The 18,576-nt window shown below is 41.8% G+C and overlaps 1 protein-coding gene across 1 annotated transcript; it reads left to right on the forward strand.

Moving 5' to 3' along the window:
- Positions 1 to 970: 970 nt before the first annotated feature.
- On the forward strand, positions 971 to 18,205 carry LOC138631122 (protein Niban 1-like). The gene is made up of 14 exons (XM_069715887.1): positions 971 to 1,118; positions 3,604 to 3,734; positions 3,967 to 4,104; positions 4,709 to 4,826; positions 5,520 to 5,681; positions 10,599 to 10,714; positions 10,803 to 10,907; positions 12,421 to 12,583; positions 12,792 to 12,973; positions 13,203 to 13,349; positions 13,471 to 13,581; positions 14,495 to 14,602; positions 14,701 to 14,812; positions 16,697 to 18,205. The coding sequence occupies exons 1-14, from the start codon at positions 1,064 to 1,066 to the stop codon at positions 17,974 to 17,976; spliced, it is 2,928 nt and encodes a 975-aa protein (XP_069571988.1). The 5' UTR covers positions 971 to 1,063; the 3' UTR covers positions 17,977 to 18,205.
- Positions 18,206 to 18,576: the final 371 nt, after the last annotated feature.

Raw genomic sequence — 18,576 nt, forward strand, 5'->3', positions numbered from 1 at the left:
AATAACTCAATAACTAAATGTTAAAATCCAAAAGGCTGTTCTTACCTGTAGCAGGAAGGTAGACTACAAGCTACAACCTCAGTTTCATTAAAGGGAGCCCTCCTCAGAGCTGGAGAAATATACATTTGCTGTATTTTTGCTGTATTGTTGTACTTTTGTTTTGTTTGCCTTATTTCATCCACCACCCGGTCTTCAAAATTAGATTTGCTTTGGCTGATTTAATGAATATATTAGTATCAGTATTTATAACAATCTTGAAGGCCAAAAACATTCTAACTCTAAGTTATATTATGTTATACTTCACCAAAAGGTGGTTTGTTACAATGGTCCGTTTTTTCCAAGTTAACTCCTATTGTGTAGTGACTGTAGGAGAATACATGGTGGAAAATCACAAATATTGTAAAAGGCCCTCCAGAACTACTGTTTGGTATCTTTTCTGTGAGACTGTATTACAATGGTGTTACAATGACATGACCAGGGTTTGTTCTACCTCTGTTGCTGACTGGTTTGGCCTACGCAGGCTGCCTTTTGACAAACTTTAAACAAAATTAATTTGTTTTAAATAACATCTACAAGACAATAAAGTGGGCAAAAAGTGAAGAGGTCTGAAAACTGCCTGAAATTGTGGAGATCCTGAAAAAAAAAAAGGTTTAAGTGAGAAACAAACATTAATTTAAAAAAGTGTAAACAAACCTTGTGAAACACAAGAGAATAGTTGTTTACAATGATTATCTATGATCACTTTTTCCTCAAACTCATTACAGTAATAAAATCATCATTTAATAATGTCAGAGCTGTTTCATGTCAGTGTGTACCAGCAGATGGCGCTCCAAGTCAGACACAGATGCTACAGCTGTTTAGAGGACAAACTTCACCTCATACATCAGTTCCGCCCATCTGGCCACAGAGAACAGAAGAAATGTGCTGAGTGAAAAAAAGACTCTTGACACATTCGAGCAGCTGACATGTATGACATATAAACTTCCTGTGTTCACCGTTTACACGTCCAAACAACCCAATTCAGCTTTTCTACAGACATTTGTGAAGAAAGGAAACATAGATTATGGGAGCATCTTCTTCTGGCCTGTTGGATGAGGCCAAAATCAGCCACATCAAAGGTAACATCACTCACTTTTCTTCACTTATTTTTACCAACAGTTGCAAAAAATAAATTTAACAATTGAGATATCTTACATCTCAATATGAGCTTTCTATAGAGAAGGGATTTAATAAATAGAATTGGAAGGAGGAGAGAGACGGAGAAATGTCAAGTAAAAGTGAAATGACTGAAGCTGCAGGGGTGTAGGGGTGACAGGGACACTGGTAGTCATAGTAAGAGCAGCAATAATAGTGATACTTGTATGTATTGTAGAAGTGGCTGCAGCAGCAGTTACGTTTTAGTGTGTAGTAGCAGATAAAAAGCCTTTTTGCCTTCTGCCCCTGTCTCATGTCTCACTTTATTGGATCAGTTAATGGGATCTGGACTGACAATTTCTTAAAGTTGATAACTGCTGTTCAGAGTATTTAATTACAACCACAGAGTCCACAGCTGCATCACAACAGTTGATATTGTGCTTGTACTGTATACAAATGATTTCCCAACATTTGCACTGACTGGTGGGACAACCTCACTAGAGGTCACTGGCAGAGGGGAGCTTATTCAAAATACATGGTTGTTTTGGGGGCTGCAGTTTGTAATGTTTTGTTGGATTGCAGTCTAATAGACGACATTAATGTATTTTTGCTTTTATTGGACAGCTTTCAGTTCAGAGGCAGACAGGAAACGTATGGAGGGGTGTGACATGCAACAAGGGTCCTCTGAATCAGACTGCAGTTAAATGACACGAGGCCTGTAGGGTGATTTGGGTGTGATAGTGACATGTACGGGGAAATTATAATTTAAAGTCTAATAAAAAAAAAAAAAATTAGTTGACTTTAATTTTTAACTTCAAATCAATGATGACAACAATACAAGACAAAAATGATGTGCTGTGTGAATTTTTCTGCGTATCTCTCCCTGTGTGCATTCCTATAAATGTTATCAGCACGGTCACATCCTGTCACTAAGATTAGCTGCCAAACTAATTACAGCCATTTCCAACTATTATATTGTTATGGGTTGTCTGATGTCGCTCTGTCTTTATCTGTGTCAGTGTGTAAGATGAAAGTCCAGCCAGACGTAGAGCCAAAGAATATGCGATCCTCGCCACTAAAAGTAAACAAATGATAAACAACAGATTATGATCCACATTTAAGACCATCAAGAGCTTCCAATTTATAGATGTTAGAGCAGCAAACGAAATCACACACAGACCAGGATACAAAGCATTTAAAGACAGAAATAAAAATTAATTTTGGAAACAAGCTGCCAAATTCATACACTTTTAAATGATGTTTGTGTATTTGCTGGAGTTCATCCTTTATGTGAGAGGAATGCTGCTTTCTCCTCACCTCATCTTCTACAAATTGTCCTACAAACTACTCAGAGCAGAAAAGCATCCCCCAAAAATCACTTCCTGATAGACATTATTTATCTCAATGGGCGGGTCTTATTTCCCCCGCCAAAGCTTGTTTAAACCATTTGAAATTATTGAATGAAAAAGTCTTCCTGGAGACCAAAGGTCGTTCCAAGAGATACCTCCTCATCTCCACTCGACTAAAACCTCACTAGATGTACTTTGATAATGTAACTTCAAATGGGTGGGAAGTCTTTTTAATCACGAGTGGGGCAGTGGAACGAACTAAAAACAACTAATTTAGTTGTACAATAGTACTTGGAAGTGTTTGATGATTCACCTGATGAATGTAGGTGCAATGGTTCCTCTCCTTTGAGCTTAATTTGAATCTCCATTAATTCAGGCTTCTTAGCAGTGAAATGCTCCACTGTGTTCACCAGCTGGATGCTGATTTGGTCTGCTGAGAAAATGTTGTTGAGAGTGGCGATAGTGAACCAAAACAGGAACATTGCTGGCAATAAAATCTAAATAGTGAGCTAAAAGAAACCAAAACGCTCTGTAGAGCTCAGGAGCACTGCAAAGTATGGTGATAACTCTATAGGTTATTCTCTAAGATTGGTCCAAAAAACTAGAAGCACCACCAACAATTAGGACGCACAAGTATTTATGTTGCACAGATAAAATCAAACAAAAACACACAAACAAAAACAGGGAGCAAAAATAAATGTGCAGGAAGAGAAACAAAAAGCCCAGATGGGATTATCAGTTACCGCTGTGTATATACAGTATATATATATATATATATATATATATATATATATATATATATATATATATATATATATATATATATATATAAAAAAGCTAACAAAGATAAACTGGTGAAATATTGACTTTTCCATATGCTCGAAGTTATTTGAACAAAGAACACACTTTAACCCAATGCTAATCTGATTAAGACTATGGTTGTCAGATGTTTGGGAAGATGAATATTAGCTGACTCTGTTTGAGTAATCGGAATCTAAGACTTAGTTTCTGAAAGATCCTGAATGGGGTTGAATATTTTCTTCTTTGCATACAGCATGTGGAAAATATTATGTCAATAGTTGTGAGAAGTGTTTTTGTGTTTGTGTTTCTGTGCGTCCAGGACTTGTCGACAGCATGTTCCAGAGCTTCAGTGTGTTTTACCAGCAGCAGTACGCTGTCGCTTACTTTGGACACTTACACCAGGAGCTGGAGCCAAAGAAAGAAAGAAGGGGCCTGTTGCTCACACACAGGGTAGGAGCTGAACCTGTCAATCCATCAATCAATCAACACTGGTTTATACAAACTATATTTATACTGGATGCATCTGGATTAGCGTTATTCTAATTATCTTAAAGGCTAATCAATGTGTGTGTGTGTGTGTGTGTGTGTGTGTGTGTGTGTGTGTGTGTGTGTGTGTGTGTGTGTGTGTGTGTGTGTGTGTGTGTGTGTGTGTGTGTGTGTGTGTGTGTGTGTGTGTGTGCAGCCTCAGTATGCCCCAGAGGAGGTGCTATACCAAGGGAGTGTTAAGTTCTCCTGCTGGGATGAGCATGGAAAGAAATCCAGGGAGAGACACGTTGTCCTGAGGAGAGACTACAGAGTGGAGATACATGACAACATGGAGGTAACACACACACACACACACACACACACACTTACGCACACAAATATTGAATGTGTTTGTCTCATTATATTTTTGTGATTTACTTGGCGTTTAGTATTGTTAATACCCCTTTGCCATTTTTGTGACTAATTTGAGGTTTAATATGCCTTTAATGTATTTGTAGAAACTCTAAAAGTAGTTGAGTGAAAAGTACTTAACTTAAAAAGGAAATTAATAATTATAAAACTGGTGCATTTATTTTACTTAGTCAACACCTTATAGGCAAAGTTACTCGCTTTATTCTGATATTGTTTAGGCCAGTTTTCGGGTCAATAATCTGTTTATTGATATTTTAACATTTTAAAAGTTTCATAATTATTGGTGTGTTATTAAAGAGTTTAAAGGTGCTTATAGTGAGTGTAAAGGTTCATTACATGTAGTTATGACTTAATTATTTAACAAAGAAGACAGTCACACACTCAATACACATTGGTAGCACACATTAGAGTAGTTTTACTCTATTGAGTGTAGGTGAAGGAATCCAGTGCACTGTTGCACATGGCATATGCTATTTAAATGATTTGTGTCTTGGTGTTGGGATTGTTGCTTGTGTTTCCAATTGTAGACTTTCAATCGTGGATGTGCAGCTAAGTTGGTACTCCAGCCAGCAGGGGGCAGTGTGTTCACCACAGATGCGGAGTCCAGAGCTCACCTGGAGAAAACCTGTGCTGGAATACTCAATGGTATTTACCAATCGCTGGCATGTTCATACCCAGAAATGATATCAACCTTTATGATAAAGTGTGGATTATGTGCACTGATTGAGATGTTCACCATGTGTGTAATAATGTTTGGTAGAACATCTAAACAGGAAAAGTACAGACTGTCTTCAAACTGCTGAATTCACACAAAGCATCCCGATCCCTTTACTGTATCACTTTATCACCACTGGATATATAGATGTTACTCAGACCTGCTGCGAATGTAACACACAGGTCACTCGCAAAAGTGCAACAAAAAAAAAAAGAAATCTCCCGTGGCTCAAAAGATATTTTCTCCTTTGACAATTATTATAAAAGAGACATCTGTAAAAGAGGACACATTTGAGTGCAAACACGGGAAGATTTAATTCTTTCTCTTGGCTACTAAACCATTTCTACAAAATATAAAATATTATTATCTTCACCTGGATTATTAGATAAATAATTTTCTGTGTGTGTGTGTGTGTGTGTGTGTGTGTGTGTGTGTGTGTGTGTGTGTGTGTGTGTGTGTGTGTGTGTGTGTGTACGTGTGTGTGTGTGTGTGTGTGTGTGTGTGTGTGTGTGTGTGTGTGTGTGTGTGTGTGTGTGTGTGTGTGTGTGTGTGTGTGTGTGTGTGTGTGTGTGTGTGTGTGTGTGTGTGTGTGTGTACGTGTGTGTGTGTGTACGTGTGTCTAGGAGTGAAGGAAGATTCTCCTCCAGTGGATTCGTCTCCAGATGTATTTGCTGTGTATCTACACCTGCCTCACACAGGTCACACCTGCTTCCTGTTTCAACGAGAGGAGGAACGAGATCACTTCCTGTTCAGCCTCCAGACCTGCATCAGACACCGCAACCTTGGTAAAACACTCACATTTTCTCTGTGGCCGACCTTTACCCCATTGTGTTTGAAATATGTAGTGTTTTAAAGGTTCAGCGATCTATTGGTAGGAATTAAACATAATATTCATAGTTAGGTCTCATTTCTGTGTAATCAACCTGAAACTGAGAATTGTTGTGTTTTCGTTACCTTGGAGTGAGTCATCATATCTACAGGGAGAGCAGGTAATCTTCCACAGAGCCCACTAACTACTTCTACCTCAGGATATATCCTGCAGCCTTATATTGTTCAAGAAATAGTAACAGCATGAAACTCAGAGCCACCATGACTCCAGCTCATACACTGATTAACAAACTGTAGACAGACATTTCTTTTCTGCTAACCAGGCAAAACATGTCCATGTACAGCTGGAAAGACGGCAAATAGGCCTTTATTTCTACAATGTTAAAGTATTCATTTGAATGGCTAACAGACAATTAAAACAAAAACCTAATAATAAGTCTTTAGAAGTTTCTTTTAATTAACAAAGTCAATTTTATAAAATGATGCCTGATGTATAATCACATGCTGTGAATTCTCCCCGATTGAAAATCTTTCTGACAGCTGAAGCAGTATTTGAGCACTTTACATGTGTATGATATCAGATGAGGGTTTGAAACATTTCTTCCTGCTGTATCTGAGGCTGCTTCCGGTTGGCTCATCTTCAGCCTGTCAGCCTGTTGTGGCAGTCGCCCGGGCAACAGATACAAATATTAATGCTGCTGACTTCCTGTGTGGTTAGCCAGGGTACAAACCAAAAACAAGCCCCTCTACTTCAAGTTGTGAAAACCCAGCGTGTCATATCTGCACAAAGATATCCTGAGCAGTGAAACATGAAACAATGCCAGTGACTATTTCACTTTAGATATCTAAAGAAGCCCCAGTGCATTAAACAGTATTCATCGTATTGATCCCAAAGTAATACATCAGTCTCTTCTTCAAACAACGTTCTCATTTTATTTATGAACATCTTTGAAATGTATTTTGTATTTATTTATGAACCTTTAAATTTATAAACATACCAGACAGAGTTCATAAAGAGTGAATATTTAGCCTTTAGCCAGGCGTCCAGAAACACCACTTTAAATGACTGCTACTTTTACTTTATGCCTGTTAGTTGTGCAAATATGCAACTTTTTGTCAAAATATTAGTCATAGCGACTTAATGTGGGGATAGGGGCAGTGGTTAGCACTGTCGCCTCACAGCAAAAAAAAGGTTCTGGGTTCGAATCCGGTCCTGGGCCTTTCTGTGCGGAGTTTGCATGTTCTCCCTGTGCTTGCGTGGGTTCTCTCCGGGTTCTCCGGCTTCCTCCCATCATCCAAAAACATGCACCTCAGGTCAGGTTACCTGGCGCCGCGCTAGTGGCAGCCTGCTGCAGCATCTCCCCCCTGAGAGCCCCCCTGCTGTAGTGAAGAAATTTCCCCTCGGGGATTAATAAAGTGTATAAAATCAACAAAAAAAAATCAAATAAGAGAAACTAATTGTAAATAAACTTGTGTGTATTTTTTGTAAAGTATTTACAGTAGTTTATCCAGTTTTTGGGGAAAACCTGGGAGCATTTGGGGGCAGTAGAAACAAGTAATGAGCACAACATTGACATACCATCACATTTTAAATTGATGTAATGAACTGGTGAGCATACAACAGATCATTTTACATATTCATGAGCTGTTGAGTTGTTTTTTTCTGACCATCTCATGAATGTAATTTCAGCACTGACTCTGTTTTAGCTGTGTTTTGGTCTCCATGAGGGAAATATCCAACTCTAAGTGCTAAATGCTCTACTGTGCTCACCAGCCGGTCTTTGACCGTTCACTCACTCACTCACTCACTCACTCACTCACTCACTCACTCACTCACTCACTCACACAGACACATACACACACACACACACACACACACACACACACACACACACACACACACACACACACACACACACACACACACACACACACACACACTCCGTCTACTATCAAACTGTGTGGAGGGTCGAATTTGTAGAGCTCTGGTATGCAGTCAGATCTGCCTCATAATTCATAAATGCACTCAGAAAAAAAATCATAAATGTATTTCTGATGGACACACAAATATTTCTTATTATGTTTCTTGTTATATGTAGTTAATGAATTCCACAAATACATGTATTAAAAAGTATTTGTAATTTTGATGAAAAACACTTTTGGATGTTAAATTTATATACAAACTGTTGACTTACATTTACGAACTGCCTTTATTTTGTGAATCTCACTGCATTTGTGTGACATTTGACAAAATAAAAGTGTTTCATAAACGCAAGTTAAACAAATCCACACACAAATGCAGTGAGGTTCACAAAATAAATGTAAGTCAACAGTTTGTATATAAATTCAACAACATCCAAAAATGTTTTTTTTACAAAAATTACAAATACTTTCAAATATGTGTATTTCTGTATTTTAGTTGTATATTAAACAATAAATATTTGTGTGTGCATCAGAAATACATTCATGAATGTTGCATGAGTGTATTTATGAATTGTGGGACATATCACCATGTCGGTCACGGTGTGGGCAACACAGTCCTTTTGTTAGACTGAGTAAATAAAGATAGTTTAGGACAAAAACTGCTCTTATTTACTGCAACACTTTGGAAATATGACCCGAGAGTTTAACATGCAGCTTTTAACTTGAAACTTTTAATTCAAATTGTAACAGAAACCATTTTGTGTGTGTAAACCGCCACCCTCTGGATTAATTCAGACAGAAGTGAGCAAACCGTTCAGAAACGGGTGATGATGGTGCTTGTGTCAACTTGTGAAAGTTTTTTTTTTTTACTTCAAACTGTGTCGCTGGTGTTGCAACACATTAACTATTGGAGTACATCTCTTCATGAGTCAGTGACATCAGTGGGGAAATGGTCTCATAGCTGTCAGCTCTTAGCTGCACTCGTGTGATTCATATCGAGGATGTTGACGGTAAAAAGAAGTGTGCTTTCTCAGCATTAGTGGAGCTTTCTGTTCCTCAAATCTTTGCAATCAATTAAGTTAGAAAAGAGGTGTCCAAATGCCTCATAAGGAACTGGATGTTATGTGGTGGGTGTTTTACCAGAACCCAAATGCAGGCTCACAGACTCGGGTACAAAATACAGTCTTTTATTTCCATAAATAAAAACAAACAAACAAACAAACCAAAAGGTGGCACCTATAGTGTCCACTTGCTTCCAAGTCGGGAGGGCAACTCAACCGACTGATCCGGGGAGACACGGCTGGCAGGGCAGCTGGCGGACCAGCAGACAGGACCGCTGGAAGAAACAGAGTCTATAATCCTCTGAGTCGGGAGGGCAACTCCACCGACTGGTGACTCCGACAGGGAGCTCCGCAGGAGGAACAGAAGCCGGAGGAACGGGAACAGGACGGACGGGTGACTAACTAATGAACCGACCACCAGAGGAGTGCAGGGGCAGGGTACATATAGTCCGGGGAGGTGATCAGGGAGATGCAGCACACCTGCAGGTGGTGATCTGGGGTGAGTGGCTGCAGCTGCTGGGACTGGTGAGGGGCGTGGCCACGGGAGGTGAGAAGAGGAGGACACAGAACAAGCAGACAGGGGACTGAGGGGACACAGGAGGAGAGGAGAGGAGGACAGAGGAGGAGAGGTGATCGGGGGCAAAACGGAGGAAAACCAGACTCCTGACACTGGACAAGAAAAGGCGTAATAATGTGATTCAGCAAAGACAAAAACAGAACATGAGAGTGTTGAAAGTAAGAGATGTAGAAGCTGACACCATTAAACACAGAAAAACTAGATGGTGTGCCTGAACAGGAGAAATCAAAGCAGTGTGAATGCAGAATGTGAAAATTAACAGCAGGACTTAAACTGTTAAACAGATGAAAGAATTAGATGAAGGGTATTTACCACTCATATCGCTTTATTTACATATGTTTCTACAACGGTTTGATTTTTCATGATTTATTTTGGGCCCATTTTATGCCTGACAGTAAAGATATGACCAGAAAGGGGAGTTGGGGAAGGGCGTTCAATATGTGGTTCTTGGTCAACCGTAACGCCGACGCCACCATTTTAAATAGATTTCCTTCAACAGCTGGACGCTGTATTTTTTTTTATTATTTAAACAGTTTTAGGAAGTATAACACATTTGTTGGGGATTATTTTCAGCTGTGGATTAATTCCGATTTACTGATTATTTGTGGCAGCAGCACACTGTATCTGAGACCGAGTTCAAATGAACCACCGTGTGTGTTCATAGCGGTGAAAGAAGAGAAAAGTGATGTTTAATTTATCAGCTGGTCATTCTGATAATGATTTCAGGAATACAATTCAAGTTTTCATTCTAAGGAAGAATCCTGCCAACCTGAAATAAAATACATGTAAAATGGGAAGTTCTCTTAAGACAGACTCTATACTTCACTTTTACAACCATTAGAGTAAAACAGGAGTTTCACATGTTTTCCACCTGGGAAACATGATCACATGAGACACATGTTGCAACAAAAATCTGGAAATATTTTCACATGGGAATCTACATGGGCTTCACACAATAGACCATGAAAAGGTTCCATATGTTTCCCATGGGTCAAATATATGTTTCATGTGCACAATCATGTGTCATGTGATCAAATTAGTTTTTGCCCGTGAAATTCATGTTGTTTTCTGTCAGGATATATATATATTTTTTTACAGTATCCATGTTTTTAAATCTGTATCTTTTACTTTTTAATAACAGTATTTTAAGATAGTGCGTCCCTGCGACTGTCGTTGGTCCAGTGTGTTCGATGAGTGTGAGAGTCAGACACTGATGTCCAACATCCACGGAGGGAACAAGAGTTTAGTTCAGAGAAAGGAATGACTTCCACCAAACTCTTTCAGAATCCTAACTCAGTCTGCTCTCCCTGCAGACCCCTGGTGTGATTCATCCCATGAGAGCCAGGCGTTCGCCCGCGCCCTCCGACTCTACCGGCAGGACAAAGGATGCTATGAATCCTGGGAAAAGCTGCTGGGCACTGAGGAACAAGTGAGCAGATACACTCTTACTTCAGCCTCAAGTGTGTCAGCGGTTCCTCGTCCGATGAGCTTCATAAACGCTGCGTTTGTCTGTGCAGGTGCTGGCCTCCCAGGCAATGGAGGAAGTGTTGCCATGGTTACAGAGTCAGCTTCAGTCCAAGGTGAAGGGCAAGAAGACTGAAAGGATACGACTGTGGTTGGCAGTGAGTTAAACTAATACTCCGAGTCTACTGTATGTTGTCCTCTCTGTTGCATTCATGCTGTTGGTGCTCAGTTGATTCAGACAGTCCCTGAAGGCAACATACAGTCCATGAAGGCCTCCAATAGTGGACATGATGATGTTAAAGGACAAGTTCGCTCGAATCAGAAACGACCACTAAAACCTGGAGGCCTCCAGCCATGGAGATAGTTTTAGATCTACTGTATTTGATTGGTTTTCAGATTTCAGAAGAACAACTTCTCTGGTAAAAAGTAGTTCAGAGTGAAACCTGTTTACATTGAAGTCTGTCAGAATATCCAGCGTGAAAGAGGCACCACATGCTCAGCCGCATGTTGACCAAAGATCAGCTTCATAATGAAGTAATTCAAAGTTGTGCATTCAAGAATTTAAAAAATGTGAGAGTAAATCATGAAAAAAAAAAAAATTCTCAAAATCTGCACTAACCAATTTTTTGATTATGAAAGTTAATGAAATTATTATATTAAACACTACATTGTGTTTACAACTCTACCGAGCTTTTGCACTATTGAGGTCTTTGAGCCTGTTGACATCGGACGTTAGTATCCGTTCTGGGTGATCAGATCACAAGTGGTCAGCATGAACAAGTACAAACTTCGCACCTGGCATCATCATGTGTGTCCACATGCATCTCCAGGAAACACTTGTCAGAAATTAGAGAAGAGATAAACTAAAAGAAAAATAAGCTAAACCAAGAGGAGGCTTTGGTGAAGCAGCATGTACAGCTTGTGTTTTTAGATAGATATATATACGTTATTAATCCCTCAGAGGGACATTTTTTTTTATGTTACAGCAGCATGTACAGGGATACAAAATATTGAATATAATTTTTTTTTCTTAATTATATTTGAATCATTTTACAGATCTTTTATAGCCACCAGTTTCATTTGAAAGTAAATCTCTGGTGCTTTCCGCACAGTTCAGCTGAGCTCAGCAGAATCACGCAGGATAATTTTAATGGTGACAAAAAAATGAAAGAAGAGCAGGTAGAAATCTGCAGGTGTAAGAACATCCAAACGTGTGTGACGTGACGGTAAGACGTGGAAGCACCGAGTCAGATCTGAACACAGGATGGTGGCACAGAGCTCTTTCAGTATTTCTGTTACTTATTCATCTTTCTTATTTCAATCTTTCTCAGGAGTTAAGAGACCAAAACAGCAAAAAGGAGAGTGAATATTAAAAATAACTCCAAATATGTGCTTGTTTATTGCCTTAAAATTTTTAAATATCAATGTAGTGTTAACAACAGCTTGTTATGCTGCCTCCATATGTGCAGCTTTAACTGAAGCATGCAGACTTTTTCTCATATAATCTTATCACACACAAAATTTAGACATTAATCCGAAAACATTTATAAACTCCTTCAACACTGCTATCTTGAAATGTGTATTCAATTTACTGATTAATTGTGTTTAAAAGATGAATTACATTTTCAATGGGGTATGATTATGTGATTATATGTATTCATGTGTGTGTAGACAGTGCAGGCGACCTACACACTGGTGCTGGAACAGCTGACTGCAGATCTGGAGGCTATGAGGGAGGAGTGTCGTCAGACAGCATCAGCCAATCAGACGCTCATCAGATCCAACCTGGACCAGATCATGTCCTCTCACCGCTTCCTGGAGCAGAAAGTCAGAGGTACAGTATGTGGACGGTTAAACCCTAAAGTTAGAACATACCAAGAAAATGAATGTTTTTATAATGAGCAAACACAGTGCTGTTAAAGCAACATGTGAGGCTACAATCTGAGCTTCCTGTCTGATAAGTGTCATCCAATCCTATTTAAAGAACACTGTTCAAGGAGTCTGTTGTTTGTCCTCATGAAGTGAATGTGTGTGTGTTCCAGCGTGCACATGTGAAGAGGCAGAGAAAGCGTGCAGCGAGTCCGTGTCACCCTACCTGTCCTCCATCCTCCAAGCACTCACAGAAAACATCAGTGTAGCGATTGTCGGGATGCAACACACACTGCACACACAGATGAGCTCCGCCTTCTCACACACGAATGGAGGGACGGAGGACACAAAGACGGTGAGACAGGCTCTGTGTCCTCTGAGTGTGTGTGTGGCTCTGTCTGTCTTTAGAATAAGAGACTACAGGGCAAGTTGACTGCACATGTTATTTTCCTTAGTTTTCTTTTGGCTCATGGTTGTGATTTTATCTGTGTGTGTGTGTGTGTGTGTGTGTGTGTGTGTGTGTGTGTGTGTGTGTGTGTGTGTGTGTGTGTGTGTGTGTGCGTGTGCGTGTGCGTGTGCTTTAGGCCTTGTCCATTCTGCTCTCCATCAGACTGGATGAGTGCTACAGGCAGGTGGAGCAGCTGGCAGGGAAACTGGAAGACTTACAACAGCGATTTGGAATCAGCAGCACTCAGAGACTGGTTCATTCTGCACATCTGGAGATGGAGCAGGTACGAGGAGCAACCCTCAGGACAGCCACGGTCCCGCAAAGATCCTCGGCTGAAACAGGAAAAGGTCGAAGCCCACAGTGGAGGTTACAGAGTCACAGTGTTTGTTGTGTCCGTGTTGCAGCTGCTGGACAGCGCCGTCTACACCTTGGAGCAGTATCTCCGGTCCTCAGCCAGACTGCAGCCCGCTCAGCTTCCTGTGAAGATGGAGAGAGCTCGAGAAAGAGTCGTCAAGGTGAAGCAGTTACATCACACAACACCGAATGTCAACCATGTGTAACTTCAACATTTGTGAAATTAGACTAAAGAGGCATCTTTGCATGAGCTATTAATGATCCGAGCTCCATCCGACTTTTGCTCTCAGGGTTTGCTGTGACTTTAATCACAGTGTTGATAATTGTTTAGGAGCCACAATCTGCAGAAAATATTTGATATGTTGTCAGGCGGTAGACAACCATGCCAATCCCACCAGAACGCCCGTTCTTGTATGTTGTAGCCTGTGCTGTTTTCATGTAGAGGAATTATCCCTGAAAACATCTGAAAAGGAATTAAAACGCTCAGTTTTCTGAGATCGTGGATGGAGAGACGTGTTGAACTTTGGGGCTTCACAGAGTCCACTCTGTAAAAAAAAAGTTACCTTAAGCTAATGCTCTTTCTTCAAAGCTACGGCTCCTTCTGATACATACAGGTCGTGTCATCGGACACCGATGTCACAAATATCAAAAAATATTCAGAATCTCTAAATCTCTGTAAGAACAACAAGCATGAAAAAGTCTTGATGTTAAGAATAAGCTTCAGATTGATTAAACATTTATTAAAGATGAGGTGTTATGCTGCCTGTATACACGCTATAACTTTAAATAGTCTTTACGTTACAGGTGAATAATAATTATTCATGTTTGCAAGATCATTTTAAGCTGTGACTTTTCATATTTATGGGTTGAAAAACAGGCAAACTTGTACTAATATTAAATTACTGCTCCCACACTGGTGACTCTCTTTGATTCTAGTGGGTTAAACAAATACAATAAAACTATGACATGTGAGGATGGGATTCAATATGTTAAAGATTGTGTGTGTGTGCGTGTGTGTGTGTGTGTGTGTGTGTGTGTGTGTGTGTGTGTGTGTGTGTGTGTGTGTGTGAGCAGCAGCTGGACTACGACAGCAGGGTGGTGCAGCGGCGGCTCTACGAGGAGGCTCTGCTGGAGATCACTCTGCCTTCTCTCAGCAGGAGGATGGACAGCAGCTGGAGAACTGTAGGTCACACCGTCGGTCCGCCGCCGTCTCTCACACCAGTTACTGCCCGACTGAACTCTGCATGCAAAGCTGTGTTTTCTGTGTTTTCTGTGTCCAGGAGCTGCAGCAGTTCGAGCAGTTCATTTTCTCCGATTACGGCAGCTTCATCGTCGTTCGTAACGTCTATGAAGATGTTCTGAGAAACATCCTCAGGAAGGAGATAGAAAGAGGTGAGCACGACAACATTAGCTGCACACTGACCAAATCTCAGTGAGTCTACACAGGAGCCGCTTCATCAGCAGTATTTCAGCTGTCTGTGTGGGACAGAACAGACACTCTGCTCCTGGTATTAATCGAGCTTGTTTTGCAGTTGGCACATTTCAACACAGGAACTGAACACATCCTGTTTGACAGACAGCTGCAGCTTGTACTACGTCTCCTGTGTAGACACGGGGTCGGGTGGGGCGGGGTCAGGCGGGGTGGGGTGGGGTCGGGCTACACTCCCTGAGAACTTGTCATATTGTGGAGTACATTTTGAGGCGGTCTCTCCTGCAGGACTTCTACAGAGTTTCTGAGAAATACAGCACAAGTGTGCAAGCTTGAAAGATGATATTGGAGCACAGTGTGAGAGTACCGAGTACAACCTGCCATAATCTTTTGTTGTGTATGTCATGGATTAGCCGAATACAAGACAACTGTGGTCATTAAACATGAGTGCACTGTGAAGTATTGGGGCGTCACGGTGGTGCAGTGGTTAGCATTGTCGCCTCACAACAAAAAGGTTCCGGGGTTCGAATCCGGTCCTGGGCCTTTCTGTGCGGAGTTTGCATGTTCTCCCTGTGCTTGCGTGGGTTCTCTCCGGGTTCTCCGGCTTCCACCCAAAACATGCACCTCAGGTTAGTTGGTGCCGCGGTCGTGGCAGCCTGTTGCAGCAGCTCCCCTCAGGATGCTGCTGTAGTGAAAGAATTTCCCCTCGGGAATTAATAGAGTACAATCAAATTTAATATGACATCAGGCCTTCAGCCACTTCCCAGCGGTTGCAGATACACTGCTCACCACTCAGCTCACAGAACCACCGAAATAGCTGATGCTTCAGAATTTCCTGTTTACGCTCGCATGCAAACACATGTCGTTTCCTGTAACTGCTTCATAGATGACTAGTGAGGTCTGAATACCTGTCACTTAGAGATAGAGTTAGACCACGATATAGACCAGATATCACCTCTGCCTGTATGTGTTTCAAATTAAAAGCCTTCTAGCACTTTTATATATGGTCCCACTGGTTCCTAGTGTTCAGACCGAGTAACATACTATGTACTGGGACATAATAGATCTTTGTGACATGCATCTTGCCGTCACCGTGGGTTCTTCCAGCACGAATGAACAACGACCAGCCAAAGTATATTGTTCAATGTGTTTTATTCGCACACAGCACAGGAGCACAGCATGTGCTCTCCTGCCGGGCATTCGAGCACATGCTACCCGTCCTGTCTGCAAACAGCCTGCTGCTCAGCGTCCCCAGGAGTCGGCCCCATCCGGCGTCCTGCCAGGTGCTTTTATGTTGGGAGAGACAAAACATGATTCACTGCAGCTGGGGCTAATGAAGCCTCCTCCAGGCACCGGTCCCTGAACCACTCCCCCAATCAGGCCCTCCTACAGCTGAGCCAAACCACACCCCACTACCACAATCTTTTTCTGGCATACTAAGTGTGGTGGTGTGGATACTGACACACACACACACACACACACACACACACTTTAACATATTGAATCCCATCCTCACATGTCATAGTTTTATTGTATTTGTTTAACCCACTAGAATCAAAGAGAGTCACCAGTGTGGGAGCAGTAATTTAATATTAGTACAAGTTTGCCTGTACTAAAACACCTCCGCTCTGTACACGTGGAGGTCGGTGTGAATGTTGGGTTGTTCGTTTGGAAGTTTTCCTGAAATGGTTCAACACAGGCTTCTCAAATCCGACGCGGTTGAGTTCCTAAAGCTGTCGGATGCTTTGACAGGCAGATCTAACAGATTATCTTGATTCCCTCTAATACACAACGTGCTGTGAATGGTCCAAGTGTGATTTCTCTCTGTGCCTCTTCATGTCTCTCAGTGGTCCAGGACACGGCCAGTAAAAAGAGCAACAATCTCCTATTGGACATCTCCGATCTGGCCATCAGTCAGTACAGCCTTCTGGGACAGACGCCCCCCCGCTCGGCACCGGGCAGCCCGGCCGCTCACGCTCAGCGCTCCTCCTCCACGGTGCCCCGTGACCAGAAACAAACTGCTCCTGTGGTGGAAGAGAGAAGTCAGACAGGTGATGTTGGACCTCAGAGGGACCCAGAACTTACTGCTGATACCAAACAGGACCCCGGTACCACTCAAAGCTCTGACCCGAGTACAGCACTTCTGTCCCCTGAGATCGTTGTGACACAACAGTTGGATGATTCTGGAAACAAAGAGGCTCCGTGCTTCGAGGAAACCAGAGAAGAAGTCCAGATCAGAACCACAGCAGCCGAATCGTCCAACTCAGATGTAGCTGTTGAAGATGAAGGTGGTGCACCTGACCCACCTGCTGACTCCACCAACACAGACGCTGCAGATCCGTCACCTCTGGTCTCACCACAGTCCGCGGATGTCCAAGCTGGTTGTGATCAGTCTGAGAATCCTGCTCTACCTGACCTCAGATCAGCCTCAGACCAGATATCAGAGGAGGTTTCTCCTGGTACAGATGGTCAGGTGAAACTCAGTCTCGGCTCACTGAGCGATGCGATTGGCTGCAGCTCCTCTGAACCTTCTGTCATGCACACAGCGGTGCAGCAGACCACCGACAGAGCTGTCTACTTAACGGGAGAAATTAAAGACAACTGGGAGATAGAGAGGCTGAAAGAGCAGAAACACAAAGAGGCAGCAGAGAAAGAAGGAGATGAGATAATCAAAGAGAGGAGAGAGGAAACAGAAGGGACAGAAGAGGAGATGGAGGAGGAGGAGAGCGTCAAAGAGCAGATGGATGGCGAAGCCCAAACAGGAGGTGAGCAGATCGATGAAGGCTGCAGATCCTGTGCATCACCAGCAGAGGGCGCTGACGCCTCAAACAAAAAGCAGAGCGAGAGTCAAGAAACAGACACTGACCTTAAGACGGAGACGAGAAAGGAAGAGGAGAAAGAAGAAGCAGAGGAGAAAGGAGATGATGCAGGAGAAGAAGAAAAGGGGCGGGATGAGGATCTCCCTCGGCCAATAGGATCACAGCCTCAGACTGCTGCTGCGCTGCCATTGGACAGTGTGGCTCTTATCAGGGAACTTGTGACTGAGGTCACTGAGGTCCAGACAGTAGTCACCCCCCCCCCCTCCGTCCCAACAGCAGCAGTACACCCTGACATAACGTTACCATGACAACTGCAGGTCCTGACTGATGCATCTCCCAGCCTGATTAAAACCAACATTGCAGTTTCTAATTAAATGGTAGAGAACAGAGGTCAAAGAAGAGGAGAGGGATGAATCCAGACTGACGGTTTGACTCATTTCTTTCTTGATGCATCACATTTTCATACATTTTAACAAGAAAAAATTGATGATTTGATTTCTTGATGAAACCTAAAACTTTTTTTTTACTTGTCTTATTTTTCTCTATGACCTAATAAAGATGTTAAATTTGCTCTTTTCTTAAAGCTGCTTCAGTTCTTTTTTTTTTTGCCACTCGAGAACAAATAACCAAACATTTAAGCCTCAGAAAATGTAAAAACTTTGATTAGCGCAGCTTTAAACTCATCCTGTGGAACTATAGGGAAACGTCATTAAGAGAGTAATTGTTTGCATGTGTATGAGCACGTGAAAAACACAATACATACTGCTTCTCCATATAAATATTCTATACTTCCTGCTTATGTTCAATGAGGTACAATGCAATAACGAAAGCAGAAAAATAGACTTAAGTTTGCAAACTTGAATATTTAATGAGCTGTGTTTATATGAAGTTTTCCTTTTCAACTGATA

Source organism: Brachyistius frenatus, unplaced genomic scaffold (assembly GCF_029030835.1).
Source record: "Brachyistius frenatus isolate BFR_SWC_R1_liver_20210118 unplaced genomic scaffold, ASM2903083v1 Contig_149, whole genome shotgun sequence".
In the NCBI taxonomy this organism is placed as follows: Eukaryota; Metazoa; Chordata; class Actinopteri; family Embiotocidae; genus Brachyistius; species Brachyistius frenatus.